Source organism: Dipodomys spectabilis, unplaced genomic scaffold (genome assembly GCF_019054845.1).
Source record: "Dipodomys spectabilis isolate Male_0828 unplaced genomic scaffold, ASM1905484v1 ptg000728l, whole genome shotgun sequence".
Classification (NCBI taxonomy): Eukaryota; Metazoa; Chordata; class Mammalia; order Rodentia; family Heteromyidae; genus Dipodomys; species Dipodomys spectabilis.
Window position 1 is genome coordinate 170,717 of NW_024871405.1, and position 14,009 is coordinate 184,725.

The 14,009-nt window shown below is 54.5% G+C and overlaps 2 protein-coding genes across 2 annotated transcripts in view; one reads left to right on the plus strand and one right to left on the minus strand.

Annotated features, from left to right (window-relative positions):
• The window catches only part of Dhcr7 (7-dehydrocholesterol reductase), a 365,017-nt gene that overhangs the window by 141,255 nt on the left and 209,753 nt on the right, over positions 1-14,009 (minus strand). The gene's annotated exons all lie outside the window — the stretch shown is intronic.
• On the plus strand, positions 1,717-12,093 carry LOC122102069 (tumor necrosis factor receptor superfamily member 23-like). Its single transcript, XM_042672611.1, has 6 exons — positions 1,717-1,816; positions 4,227-4,341; positions 4,878-5,006; positions 5,677-5,788; positions 9,723-9,796; positions 11,905-12,093. Exons 1-6 carry the CDS (start codon positions 1,763-1,765, stop codon positions 12,021-12,023), a joined length of 603 nt encoding a protein of 200 aa, XP_042528545.1. The 5' UTR covers positions 1,717-1,762; the 3' UTR covers positions 12,024-12,093.

Genomic DNA, 14,009 nt, shown 5'->3' on the forward strand with positions numbered 1-14,009 from the left:
CCTCTTATTTCCACTAAACTTGGAAAAAAAAAAAAAAAGCCAGAAGTAGAGCTGTGCCTCAAATGGTAGAGCACTGATCATGAGTAAACGGGGCTCAGGGACAGCACCCAGCACCTGAGTCTAGAATAGAGATCAAACACAAGGCCTAGTATGTGTTGGGCAAGCACTTTGACACTCTTCCACATCCACACCCTTATCTCAAGTTTTAAAAACACAAAAGCCCTTTAAAGACAAGCAGGCAGGCTCTCCCTCAGGCCAGGGCAAGAGGTTTGCTGGAGCCCAGAAGCTTAACTGAAGACAAGGTGATTATCAGGACCCTATCTCAAAAATACGAAACAGAACAAGGACAGGCACAGGTGGCTCATTCCTGTCCTCGGAGCTGCTCTGGAGGCTGACATCTCAGCATCACAGTTCCAAATAACGCTGGGAGGGAAGTCCTCTCCAATTAACCACCAGAAAGCCAGAAGTGGAGCTGTGACTCAAATGATAGAGCACCAGCCTTGAGCAAAAGGCCTCAGGAACAGCACCCAGGATCTGCATTCAAGCCTCAAGACCAGCACCCAAAACCCAATGAAAAACGCTGGTATGTTAGAGAGGCAAGTGTGCGATAACACAGCTACTCTGCCAGGAAAGCTGGAGAGGCCAAAGCAGCCACGGGGAGCCCCTTCCAGAAGAAAGGGCCAGCCTGCCCCTCGGGAGCCTGGTAAGCGGCCTGTGGAGCGCTCTGGAGCAGAGAGACACACACCAGGCCCCGACCGAAGCCATTATGGTGCCAGCCCAGACAGCCTCCAAAGCCCCAGGGCCAGAACCCCGGGCCCCTGACCTGGCATGTTTACCCGGGATTTCGGGCTGGGGCCTGGCTCAAGCGGTGCAGCACCTGCCTAAGCAAACGCTAGGTCCTGAGTGGGGTCTAAAACGCCCCCCAAACTGACTCCCTCTTCACGGCAGAGGCTGCACCCCCACCCGCCTCAAACTTCCACCTGAGGGGCTGGGAAGGTGGCTCAGTGGTAGAGCGCCAGCCTTGCGCTGAAGAGCCGAGGGACAGACAGCGCCCTGGCCCAGAGTTCAGGCCCCACGACCGGACCCAAAAAACAAACAAAACAAAAAAAAGTCCCACCTGACTCAAGAAAGCCGAGCAAAACAGGGCCGGAAGCCGCAAGCGCGCTCACGGCCTGCAGGGCTCCGCCTGCCGCCCGTGGTTTTCATTTGCAGACATGTCAGCGTGGGGGGTGGAGCCTGCGCAAAGCGTGGGGGGTGGAGCCTGCGCAAAGCGTGGGGGGTGGAGCCTGCGCAAAGCGTGGGGGGTGGAGCCTGCGCAAAGCGTGGGAGGAGCGTGCGCGCAGGCCCACGCGGATTCGCCAGCTGGGCTCCGAGGGCGCCCCGAGCTGCGGTGTTTCCGGAAGTCCAGAGACGCCGGGGGACCGCGGGGCCGGGGACCGCGAGGCCGGAACAGTGTGCCACGAGCCAGCTACACCCGATGAGTGCGGTGCCTTGCCCTGGAGGTGAGATGTGTGCTCTGGGGAAAGCCAGCCCCACCCATGGCTGACAACCTACGGAAGCCTTCCGGCCTGGGTGGCGGGAAGACCGGAGCGGAGCCGGAGGGGGCGGGGCCCATAGACAAGGGGCGGGGCCCTGGGTAAGGGGCGGGGCCCGGCGACTGTAGTGGCCGCGAGACGGCAGACGGGCCTGCAGACCAGCGTGGACCGGGGGCCGGAGAGGACCCGGAGAGCGGGGCGACCGGGCGCGCGGGGACCCTGGGCGCATGGCCGCGGGCCGGGCGCGCGTTCGGAGGTGGCTGCTCGTGCTCCTGACCCAGGTGAGCGGAGCCTCGCGGCGGGATCGGGGCCGGGCGCGGGGTGCGGAGAGCGGGCGCGGGGCGCGCTGCCGGACGCGGTCGGACCCCGTGGCCGGGTCCCCGGAGCTGCCCGGCGGGCTCACGAGCCAGGCCCCGGGAGGAGGAAGCCGCGGGGGGGACCCAGAGCCTCGGCCCTGGCCGCGGGCGTCCGCGAGCACCTGCCTGCCACTGGCTTGGGCTGGGAGCGGACCCGGGCTCCGGGGAGACGCGCCCCTCTCCGGGACGGGGTGGGGGGAGGCGCGCCCTCTCCGGGATGGGAGACGGGGGGGGGGGAGGCGCGCCCTCTCCGGGGCGGGGTGGGGGGAGGCGCGCCCTCTCCGGGATGGGGGACGGGGGGGGGAGGCGCGCTCTCTCCGGGATGGGGGACGGGGGGGGGGGAGGCGCGCCCCTCTCCGGGGCGGGGTGGGGGGAGGCGCGCCCTCTCCGGGGCGGGGTGGGGGGAGGCGCGCCCTCTCCGGGATGGGGGACGGGGGGGGGGGGGAGGCGCGCCCTCTCCGGGATGGGGGACGGGGGGGGGGGAGGCGCGCCCCTCTCCGGGGCGGGGTGGGGGGGAGGCGCGCCCTCTCCGGGATGGGGGACGGAGGGGGGGGAGGCGCGCCCCTCTCCGGGATGGGGGACGGGGGGGGGGGGAGGCGCGCCCCTCTCCGGGATGGGGGACGGGGGGAGGGTGGAGGTACGCACCTCTCCGGGAGTGGGCTTGGGGGGGGGGAAGCTCGAGCTCCGAAAGTGGGGGGGGGTCAGGGAGCGGGGTTGGAGGGGTTGGATCAAAAGGTCGGAAGTTGGGCGTTGCTCCAGTGGAGGGTGCTAGCGCCTTCAGCTGAGGAGCCAAGCAAACCCTGGCACCGGCCGCCAGCCTGGGCCGGAAATCCATGAGACTCTTATATCCAATTAATCACGGAAGTTGGAAATGAACTAAAGGAAATCAGCACCCGGGTCCAAAATTCGAGCCCCAGGACCGGCAAAAAAAAAAAAAAAAAAGTGGTGCAAATGCCAGGGTGGCCCCACCTGTAATCCTCGTTAGCTGGGAAGCTGAGCTCCGAGGATCTCAGTCCCAGAGACTGTTGTTTCGAGTTGATTACCAAAAAAGTTAGAAGTAGAGCTGGGGCTCAAGTGGTAGCGGGCTGTCCTTGAGCAAAAAGCTTGGGGAGGGCTGGGAACGTGGCTTAGTGGTAGAGTGCTTGCTTCGCATGCATGAAGCCCCGGGTTCAGTTCCTCAGTATCACATACACAGAAAAGGCCACAATGATGCCCTAGCTCAAGTGGTAGAGTGCAGCACCCAGGTCCTGAGTTCAAGCCCCAGGACACACACACACACAAAGGGGGGTTTTAATTCAAGATGTCAATTTATGTGTACCATGCATCTTGACCCGTGTCACCCCCTCCTTCCTCTCCTAGTATTTTCTGTGTAATTTTTTCTTTTTTATCAAGTCAGGGGTGGAGCCTTACACTCTCCTCAGAAGTGGAGATCAGGTTTGAGGCTAGGCTTGGAAAAAAAATCACAAGACCCTGTCTCAACCAATAAGTTGAGCTCTGTGGTGTACACCTGTCACCTGGGATATACATGGAGCTTAAATAGGAAGATCAAAGTCCAGGTGGGTCCTTGGCATAAATGTGAATTCCCACTTTAAATAAAAAATTAGGCATAGCTCAAGTGGTAGAGCACCTGCCTCGCAAGCACAAGGCCCTGAGTTCAAACCCCAGCACTGCCAAAATAAAAACCAAAGGAAGTCAGAAAGAGCAGTGATGGCTATCCATTGGGAAACTGAGTCTGCAGTGGCTGTGAAATGCCCTTTGGGATATTTTTCCAGAGGAAATAAGATAAATGATTGTTGTGTGTTGTTTCAATTGTGGTAAAGCTTTGCTAAACCTAACACTTCCAAAAAGCTTCAGAAGTGGAGCTGTGGTTCAATGATAGAGCACGGACAGCGCCCAGGCCCTGAGTTCAAGCCCCAGAACTGGCACACACACAGGCACACAGAAAAGTAGCAAATGACTGAAGGGGAAAAAGGTGCCCAAAAGACCACACCAACAAAAAAGTCAGAGGAGAGACAAGATGTATTGTTAGCAGAGCTAACACGTTCAGGAAAGGAGAAAAAAATGGTGCTGACCGGCTCCTCCGAGGACCCTTACACAGTCCAGGTTGGAGGAGAGGGGGTGTTCCCTCACAAGGACCAGTTACTGCCACCTGCTGGGCCTTCTCTGGGAGCACAGGCCCCAAGGTCCAGGACCGGCTTTGGAGAGCTCCCGTCTGGCCACCCGTGCCTATGTAAGCCACAGATTCCTGCTTCCTCCCCACCATCCTTCCTGTCACCTGTGGAGAAACCACAGATGTGGTTTGTCAATAAGACAGTTCTTGTCTCTCTACCCCAAGGTCGCCACCACAACCCAACTACGTTCAGAGCGCCGCGCACAGCTGGGTGGGCCTGAGCCCTGCAGCCCGGGCGAGTACTGGTCTGATGGCCGGTGCTGCCTGCTCTGTCCTGCAGGTGAGTTCCAGAAGGGGCCTGATGCCATATCCTGGGTTTTTGTGGCCTTTCAAGTAGAAGAGGCCTGAGCTGGTTGAGGAAAATGTGGACCAGGAGCTATACAGCCGTTTCCTGCTCCCGCCCCAGGCAGGGTCTCCTGTCTGCAGACACTCCTTTCTCTGGGCACTGGTGGCTCACACCTCTAATCCTGCTTACTCAGGAAACTGATCTGTGGATCAACGTTCAAAGCCAGTGTATGCAGGAAAGTTCGAGAGACTCTTACCTCTAATTAATCACTAAAAAGCTGGAAGTAGAGCTGTGGCTCAAGTGGTAGAATGCTAGCCTTGGGCACAAAAGCTCAGGGACAGAGCCTGGGCCCTGGGTTCAAATCCCAGGAGCAGTGCGCACGCACATGCTCATGCCCGCGAGCACACAGGCACAGAGAAGCGCTTTTATTGACTCACTCACTAGAGGGTCCTTGGGCCTGATGGACCGCACAGACTTGACCCAGGCACAGCCTGGAGCATCTGACCTCTGACCTTCACATCCTCTCACAGGTGAATATGTGAGCCGGGCCTGCGTGAGCCCCCACACCCGGGGATCCTGCGTGAAGTGTGAGCCAAGGACCTTCACCACATCTGCCAATGGCCTGCCTGCTTGTCAGCCCTGTTCCACCTGTGGTGCGGGTGAGCTTGCTTGCACGGGGCCTCGAAGCCACACCGAGGCAAGTCGGGAATATGCCTGTCCACAGAAGGCTTCAGCCCTGAGCCCAGATACCGAGCTGTGGGGGTTCAGTGCATAGCTATGAAACTTGGGAGACCCAGAGTCTTCACCCAGCTTTGGGATGAGATGGAAGCCGACAGTCAGCCTGGGCTGAAATCAGAGCTCCCTGCCCGCACGCTGGGCCTTGAGCCCACACGCGTGGCACAACACAAGGTCTCACAGGAAAGTCTGGCCAGAACCCAGGACCTGGAGGTGACGGGCTCCAGGGAGGAGGGCCAGTCCATTAGGTGCTTCGGGGCAGTGGGGAGGGTAGCTGCAATGCGGGCAGGGGTGAGAGGTGGGTGTGGAGACGGTGGTATGGGGAGGGTACCCCTCAAGCAGCTGGGTGTGTAAATCAGGATCCCCGGAGCCAGGCCTCAGGGTGACTGAGACTTGTGGTACGGGATGCTGAGTGTACACATCTAAGCCCCAGCCCATGGATCACAGGAGGGGAGCTTGTAGCATCTTGTTTAGTGCTCGCTGGAGAAGACCTTGGGTCCCTGCTTTGCTTGTCTGGTTAATCCATTAGGGTGACAATGCCCAAATAAGGACAGTGCCGTCTCCTTAAAGTGACACCACTTTCTCTGGCCACAGACCAGGAAATGGTGGTGGAGTGCTCATCAACCCGGAACCGGGTGTGCCGGTGCAGGAGTGGCCATTTCTACCTGGCTCCAGAGTCCATTGAATTCTGTGCCCCATGTACCAAGTAGGTGACTCATTGGGAAAGTATGCTGAGCAGGGTGGGGGTATCCCTGGCTAGGCCTGGGTGGAGGGAATCCTACAAGCTGCCGCATGCGTGACGCAGCTGGTTGCCACAGCACAGCAGATCGACGGCTGCCCGATCAGCCGGTCCATCTGTGTTCCCACCACAGGCCCCACATACCGGAGAGCCTCTCCCCCACCGCGAGGCCCTTCCCTTCTGCTTAACTTGCTCCTTGCGTAGCTCACTTCCCAAGCCTCTGTGGCCCTCTCTGTCCTGTCAGAACCCCATTCCCCTCAGATCACTGCTCACCTGTCGCCCGCTAGCTCTCGGGCGGGCACTCTCCTGCCAAGCCCTGGTTCCGCTGGTCACCTTTCCTTGAGTTGTTGGCCTTCGTTCCTGACATGTGTTCACCCAGCCACAGGAAAGGATGTGCATGACCTTAAGTCTGACCTTTGGGAAAAGAAACCTGTACGCTGCGCAGCTGTGTGCGGGACGCGGGTGTGGGACATAGGCTGGGACGGGACGGCCCTTCCAGCACCCAGAGGCTTCCCAGTTCTGGCACGTGGACTTGCTGGCTGTTTGTGGGAGACCCCTCTTTTCAGACTCTGGGGCCTGGGGCCAGGGACCCATATCCAGCTCGGGGGCCGAGGACGCCCCTGCCAGAGAGACGGACAGCAGGGACTGGGTTTGTGTGGAACCAGGGCTGTCTCCAGGGCTCTCTGCTTTGTGGTACCGGAGGATCTGATTTTCAGGAGAGCAGGAGGAATACTCTTGATAACAGAGAGCAAGTGCTGGCCAAGATTTTTAGAGAAATTCAGGGAGATGCCGAAGGTTGGTTTGTTCGTTTTTTGTGCCAGTCCTGGGGCTCAAACTTAGGGCCTGGACTCTGTCCTTTTGCTGTTCAGCTCAAGGCTGTCGCTCGACCACTTGAGCCACAGCTCCACTTCTGACTTGAATTTTTTATGTAGTTGTACAAAGAGGTCACAATTCCACAAATCAGATTATGAGTGCAGTGCCTGTTGAAATAAGCTTTGCCTCCCTTCTGTCATTCTCCCACATTCCATTCCCAGCCCTGCCCTCAGGTTATGCATGCAGCTCAGTGTTTACATAAAACATCTTGGCTGTAAGGCGTTGCTCACCCTTCCTCTCCCTGCTCACCGCCCCACCCTCGTTCCCTGTCAGCAACACGCTTCTGCTTCTTCCTCCCATGTTACACAGTGGGTCAGATGTTCAGAGAAGTTAAGCCTTTGGACAATTTGTCCAAATACATAGAGCCTTGTGTACATGCACATTCATATTGACAGCTTGATGCAATCCCATTTGCTGACTCTCCCAGCCCCTGCCACTCAAAAATTTTCTGCTATACCAGTAAATTCTAATGCTTCTCACTCCCTGGAGTGTTTCAAGGTTAGTGGTCTTACATTGGGGTCTTCCATCCAGTTTGACTTGGTATTAGTGCAGAATGACAGATGGGGATCCAAGTTCAGTCTTCTACATAGGGACGTCCACCTTTCCCTTCTCACTGCTTGTGAGGTTGGGGCATTTCCTCGCCTGGGCAGTTATTGAGGCCCTTCCTCCTTGGGGCATTTCTGCCGCGGACCGGGTTCTGTCGGGACGACGGAGGACACCTAAGGGAGGAACCTGGAATAGGATGGGGAGATGGCAAACAGACAACTCACACACATTAGGAGTGGATGCTGAGTGCGATTTAATGCAGAGGATAACAAACTTTTATAGCAAAAGTCTCCATGAGAAAGGGCAAAAGGTTACACAACCTTGCTGCAGGGCTTCTTTCTTGGGTGGTCACCAGCTGGTCACCTGATAGGCACTTGTTTCCGGCTTATCTCTAAGAAATATAATGGGTTTCGATGTTTCGTCATCAACTAACCATTACCTTATTTCTATAGAGGCCTTAACTGTCCCATAAGATCTTTCCTGTTCTTTCCTCAATAGCAAGGTCACCGAGGCCTACATCTAGCAAGTCTTTTAGTAAATGAAAGAGAGTAACAAGAAGTTCTTTCTCCTAAGTAGTTATCTCAGCAATTGCCATACATTCCTTCTGTTCTAGCCGGGCCTACAGCTTCTTGTAAATCTCTTACAAACAATTCCTTCTGCTGAAATGACATCATGAAACCCCCAATATTTACTTATGACTTGTCTACTAGCCTCCATAAGAGGGGTTTTAGGTTAGCACTTAACTTTGGTGAGTTAGTCATATTTTTAAGACACTCATCAGATATTGGAGTCGTCAACACTCTTAAGAAAGAGCTTTGAATAAGGGAACGTTGACAATGAGCAAGTACAAAGAGCAGTAGAAGCAGTAAAAGATTAATAGGCACTCTTATGCAGTGAAGAAAGGCAGAAACACATCTTTTCCCAGGGGTTTTTCCAGCCTTTTCCCAGGAGTAGGCCTCTTAGAAGCCCTATTCTCCGAGGTAGACTTCGGTGAAGTCCCAAAACTTGGAGATAGGTTTCTGTAAAGCCCCATTCTCTGAGGTAGACTTCGGTGAAGTCCCAAGACTCAGAGATAGGTCTCGAAGCCCCTATCATGGTCTGATAGATGGTTTCCCATGCTAAGCAGACTCTACTGGGGTCGGCGTGGCACATTTCCTCGCCTGGGCAGCTATTGAGGCCCCTCCTGGGATCCAGTGCCCTGACACTTTTCTGCTGAGCAGCAAGCAGGTCCTTCAGGCCTGCAGGCATTTCTGTCCTCTTCCAAACCTCCAAGCCTTCCCATCCAGAGCTGTGCATTTGTTTCCCTCTCTTGGTGAGGTGAGTGTGTGGGTCTCAGGAACAAAAGGAGAAGGAGAAGAAGGAGAGAGGGAAGAGAGAAGAAGCAGCAGCCAGCGGCTGGGCTTTTCTGCCAATGCTATAGCCCAGTGCCTCCCTGCTTGAGCAGGGGAAGCTCTCAGTTTGAACTGTCACCATTTGCCTATCTTCCCTGAGTCCCCACTTCTGACTTTTTGCTGATTTATTGGAGATAAGAATCTCTCAGATGGTCTGGGAAGGTGGCCCAGTGGTAGAGTGCTTACCTTGCATGCATGAGGCCCTCGGTTCGATTCCTCAGCACCACATAAGCAGAAAAAGCCAGAAGTGGAGTGCTAGCCTTGAGCTGAAGAGCTGAGGGACAGCACCCAGGCCCAGAGGTCAGGCCCCACAACTGGCAAAAAAAAAGAATCTCTCAGCCGGGCGCCGGTAGCTCATGGCTATAATCCTAGCTACTCAGGAGGCTGAGATCTGAGGATCTCGCTTCAAAGCCAGCCCAGACAGGAAACTCTGTGAAACTCTTTCTCCAATAAACCATCAGAAAACCGAAGTAGTGCTGTGGCTCAAGTGGTAGAGTGCTAGCCTTGAGCTGAAGAGCTGAGGGATAGCGCCCAGGCCCAGAGTTCAAGCCCCACAACTGACACACACACAAAAAAGAATCTCTCAGACCACCCTGCCTGAGCTGGTTTCAAACCACAAGCTCAGATCTCAGTCTTCTTAGTAGCTGGGATTACAATCGTGAGCCACAGGTGTCTAGAAGGGATCAGCACTTGGTACTGTGGCTCCTAGGCCAGTTCCAGCTGCTCTTTGAAAGTGATAGAAGTGTGCAAATGCGTGCCACATAGGAATAAAGGAGCCTGCAATCCTTGAACCTCAGATCCAAGGACAGGGTCCTGTTCCTTCCCTCTACACACCACTTAGCAGGCTACAGATATTCCAGGAAGAATAGAAAATAGTAAAATTATGTGTTACTGAGAATCACAGTGGCATTGTTAGCAGGCTGGTCCCAGTTGTTTAAGCTGTGAGAGTCTCTGTGTGCCCAGGCCCTTTTCCAGGTTCCCAGCCAGCCCACACAGAGTGTGTGTCCTGACGTGAGCTGGGATGCATCCAGCCCTTGCGTGTTCTGTAGGTGGTTCCAGGGCCCAGCCCTCAAGTGTGTGTCTCTCTCCAGGTGTCCTGAAGGCAGGCCCGTTCTGCAGCAGTGCAATGCCACAGCCAACACAGTGTGCAGTTTGGATGTTCTAAGTAAGAGAAGCTTTTATTCTGTTTTTGGTTTTATGTACTGGAGTTTGAACTCAGAACCTTAAGCTCTCTCTTAGCTTCTTTTGTCAAGGCTGGTGCTCTACCACTTGAGCCACATTATCACTGGGGGATTTGTTTTTTTGTCAGTCATGGGGCTTGAACTCTGGGCCTGGGCGCTGTCCCTTCCTGAGCTCTTCAGCTCAAGGCAAGTGCTCTACCACTTGAGCCACAGCACCACTTCCGGTTTTCTGGTGGTTCATTGGAGATTAGCATCTCATGGACTTTAGTGTTGGGCTGGCTTTGAACCTCAATCCTCAGATCTCAGCCTCCTGAGTAGCTAGGATTACAGGTATGAGCCAAACTTTGGGATTTTTAATGATTAATTGGAGATAAAGAGTCTCATTGGCTGGGAAGGTGGCTCAATGGTAGAGTGCTTGCCTTACATTCATGAGTCCCTGGGTTCAATTTCTCAAAACCACATAAGCAGAAAAAGCTGGAAGTGGCGCTGTGGCTTAAGTGGTAGAGTGCTAGCCTTGAGCTGAAGAGCTGAAGGTCAGCACCCAGGCCCCATGACTGATTTGTCTGTGCTGGCTTGAAACCATGATCTTCTAGATCTCAGACTCCTGTAGAGTTGACATTACAGGCATGGGAACTCTTGTAGTACAGCAGCAGGAGTCGCACAGGGTGCTCTGTAGAGCTGGGGAGGTTCAGGTGGCAGGGGAAGCCTTGCAGAAGGAACGACCAGGCTGCCTTTGGGAGAAGGCTGAGAAGCTGTGCGCTGTGCAAGTGTGGAATTCAGATCCTGCCACCTGGGCGAGGTCCTGGGTGCTTGCTTGCCCTGGAAAGCTTGTTTTATTAGTGAGAAACCTGTGGTTTCCGCTACAGGGTTAATTCCTCAGTTCTGATTGGGCAGTGAGGAATCATGTGCTTCCAGCTTTTTGGTGGTTAGTTAGAGATAAGAGTCTCTTTCCTGCATGGACCAGCTTCGATACTCAGGAAAACCGAAGCATCCTCCTGCAGGAGACTGAAATTGGATTTCTATCTCTCACCCTTGTACAAACATCAACTCCAGCTGGATCAAGGGCTCAAAGTAAGATCTGAAACCTTGGGGCTGGGAAGGTAGCTCAGTGGTAGAGCGCTTGCCTTGCATGCATGAGGCCCTGGGTTCGATTCCTCAGCATCACATAAGCAAAAAGCCGGAAGTGGTGCTGTGGCTCAAGTGGTAGAGCACTAACCTTGAGCTGAAGAGCTGAGGGACAGTGCCCAGGCCCAGAGTTCAGGCCCCACGACCGGACCCAAAAAAAAAAAGATAGATATCCACACATCTGTTTATTCCACCATAGACAATAACAGATGGGTGGCTAAAGATGTGAGATATATAATGGAATATTTTATAGTCATAAAGAAGATTAAAATCAGTCATTTGCAGAAAGTAGATGTAATTTGTTTTGTTTTTTTTTTTTGGATCCAGTCGTGGGGCCTGAACTCTGGGCCTGGGCACTGTCCCTCAGCTCTTCAGCTCAAGGCTGAAGGCTAGTGCTCTACTAGAGCCACAGCGCCACTTCCGGCTTTTTTCTTTTTGCTTATGTGGTGCTGAGGAATTGAACCCAGGGCCTCATGCATGCAAGGCAAGTGCTCTACCACTGAGCCACCTTCCCAGCCCAGAAAGTAGATGTAATTGAAGGGCATCATATTGAGCAAGACAAGCTTTAAAAAAAATGTGTGTTTTCATGTATATGTGGAAACTTGACCTAAGTGACACCCATATTCATGGACATGGACATTCACACCTGTGGATAAAGTGGGAGAGGGAAGGAAAAAAGAAACATAGAAGGTGAATAATTTTGTAATACATTCCAAGTATATACGAAGGCAGTTTAAAGAAACAGCCAGGGGCTGTGGCTCATACCTGTAATCTGTTTACTTAGAAGGCTGAAATCGACTGCACCCAGGCCCAGAGTTCAAGGCCCACCACTGACAGGAAAAAAAAAAAAGAATATCAGAAGGCTGAGATCTGAGGATCACAGTTCAAAGCCAGCGCAGGCTGATTCCCAACCTTACCAGAACATGTTCTGTTTTTTTTTTTTTGTTTTGTTTTCTTCTACTTTTAGGTAAGAGAAACCGATGGTGGCTACTAAGCATTCTGCTCACGCTGGTTGTGGTGGCTGGTACTGTCTTATATGTCACAAAGGGTGGGCCTGCCAGAGGCAGCCAGGGCTCACATGTATAATTCCAGCTACTCGGGAAATGTGAGGATCATGGTTCGAAACCAGCCTGGGCAAGAAAGCCCATGAGACTCTTAGCTCCAATCAACCACCAAAAAGCCAGAAGTAAAGCTGTGAGTCAAGTGGTAGAACCCTAATCTCAAGCCAGAAAAACTCAAGGACAGAGCCCAGGGCCTTACCTCCAACATTTCTGCAGACTCTGGCTGCAGACAGCATCCTCTGCGCCCCCCAGGGCCCCTCTTGGCATCTGGCTCTTCGGGGACAGGGGTCCTGTCCTGTCCTCTAGCCAAGGGTCCCTTGTGAGCCCGGTGCAGGCTGGTCAGGGAGTCTGACTCGGATGGGCAGCGGACATACGGCCGCCAACTGGGGCTGAAGAAGGGGAGCGGGAGTGTGGCAGCCAGGCCCTTGAGCCAGATCCGCAGGAGCAGGACCACCAGACAGCCAGACCCAACAGACAGCAGGACCACCAGACAGCCGGGCCGACAGACAGCAGGACCACCACGTGGCTTAAGGATTTTACAATCCTAATCCTTATCGTATGAAAATGAATGATCTCCTGAGGATCGTGGTTCAAAGCCAGCCCGGGCAGGAAAGTCTGTGAGACTCATCTCCAGTAAACCACTAGAAAACCGGAAGTGGCACTGTGGCTCACGAGGTAGAGCGTGCGCCTTGAGCTGAAGAGCGCGGGGACAGCGCCCAAGCCCAGAGTTCAAGCCCCACAACCGACAAAAAAAATTTAAAAAATGATCTTATTGAGGCCATTCAGATGCTCCTGATAGACTCCTCACCAGACTTGAAATCAAGTCTGCAGGGCCTGCGATGTAGCTCAGGCATAGAGCAGGCTCCTGGCGTGTGCCCAGCCCTGGCTTCCATCCCCAGCACCAAAAAGATCCAGGGCCGTGCCAGTGCAGACACGGCTTCCCATCCTGTGTGACTTCCTGGCAGCAGGCACACGGTGCTCATCTGTCTTTCTCTTCAAATGATTCCAAGTTCCCTAGAAGTGCCGCAGCGGGCAGGCCCACGCACAACGCAGTCACATGACCCTAGTACAGTTTTGACACAGTGAGGTTGACACAGGGTCTTGCTCCGTGTTGGCTCATCCGTGTAGATTGTAGGTCCCCACCACTGGGCCCCCTGGCTGTCAGTCATCACCCCACAGGAAGCCCCAGATCTCTCCCACCCTCCAGCCTTCCCAGGTGGAGAATCACACACAGACTATGAGGCCTTTTGGGACGGGACCTCCCACTGTACGTCCTTCCATGCTGTCCTATGCAGCCTCCATCCGTGACTTGCTTGACCCAGGACGTTCCCCATCAACAGGCCACTTGCTCTGCTTCCACCCGTTTCCTCCAGGATGCTTGGTTGTTTGCAAGGTTTGGCTCCTGCTGCCTTACACAGACACACACACACACACAAGCAGTGGTTCAGTCTTTCCCTTCACCGCCATGGTGTGTTCAGACCACCCTGTATTGTATAAGGGAGGCAGAATCTTCCCTCTGCCCCTGGGGTCTCCTCCGGCCCCGAGCTTGCAGTAGACATTGGAGCCAACCAGAGGGGAGAAGCATAGACTTCAACTCAGGGCCTGGGTACTGTGCAAGAGTTCAAGTCCTGGAGTTCAAGCCCCAGCACTGGCACAAAAGAGGGGGTGGGGGAAGGCAGAGAGGGAGAGAAGAGAGAGGAAAAGAAGTAGAAGGAAGGTCAGTCTGCCTGTGCCTGCTCTTTGAAGTTCATTGGCTCAGAGTGGTCTGGACTCTGGGTTGTGGTTTGGAGTGCATGCTCCCTGCTGGCATAAACACCATGCTGTTAGTCCACGATGATCGATGTTTGCCCAGTTCTACTGACTGTAGAAGACACATTCCCCATTTTTAGTAAGATTATGACACTTAATTTATTGCATAGAAGGGAGAGACAAGATGGGGCAAGATTAGGCAGATAGGGCAAGGGAGGACCTGGTGAAGAGATTGGGGGGAGGGGGAGGAGAGAGCCAGCCC

Coding starts and splice junctions, on each gene's coding strand:
- LOC122102069 (XM_042672611.1), top strand. CDS start 1,763: ATGGCCGCGGGCCGGGCGCGCGTTCGGAGGTGGCTGCTCGTGCTCCTG. Junction 4,342..4,877: donor CTGCCTGCTCTGTCCTGCAG/GTGAGTTCCAGA, acceptor ATCCTCTCACAG/GTGAATATGTGAGCCGGGCC. Junction 5,789..9,722: donor TTCTGTGCCCCATGTACCAA/GTAGGTGACTCA, acceptor GTCTCTCTCCAG/GTGTCCTGAAGGCAGGCCCG.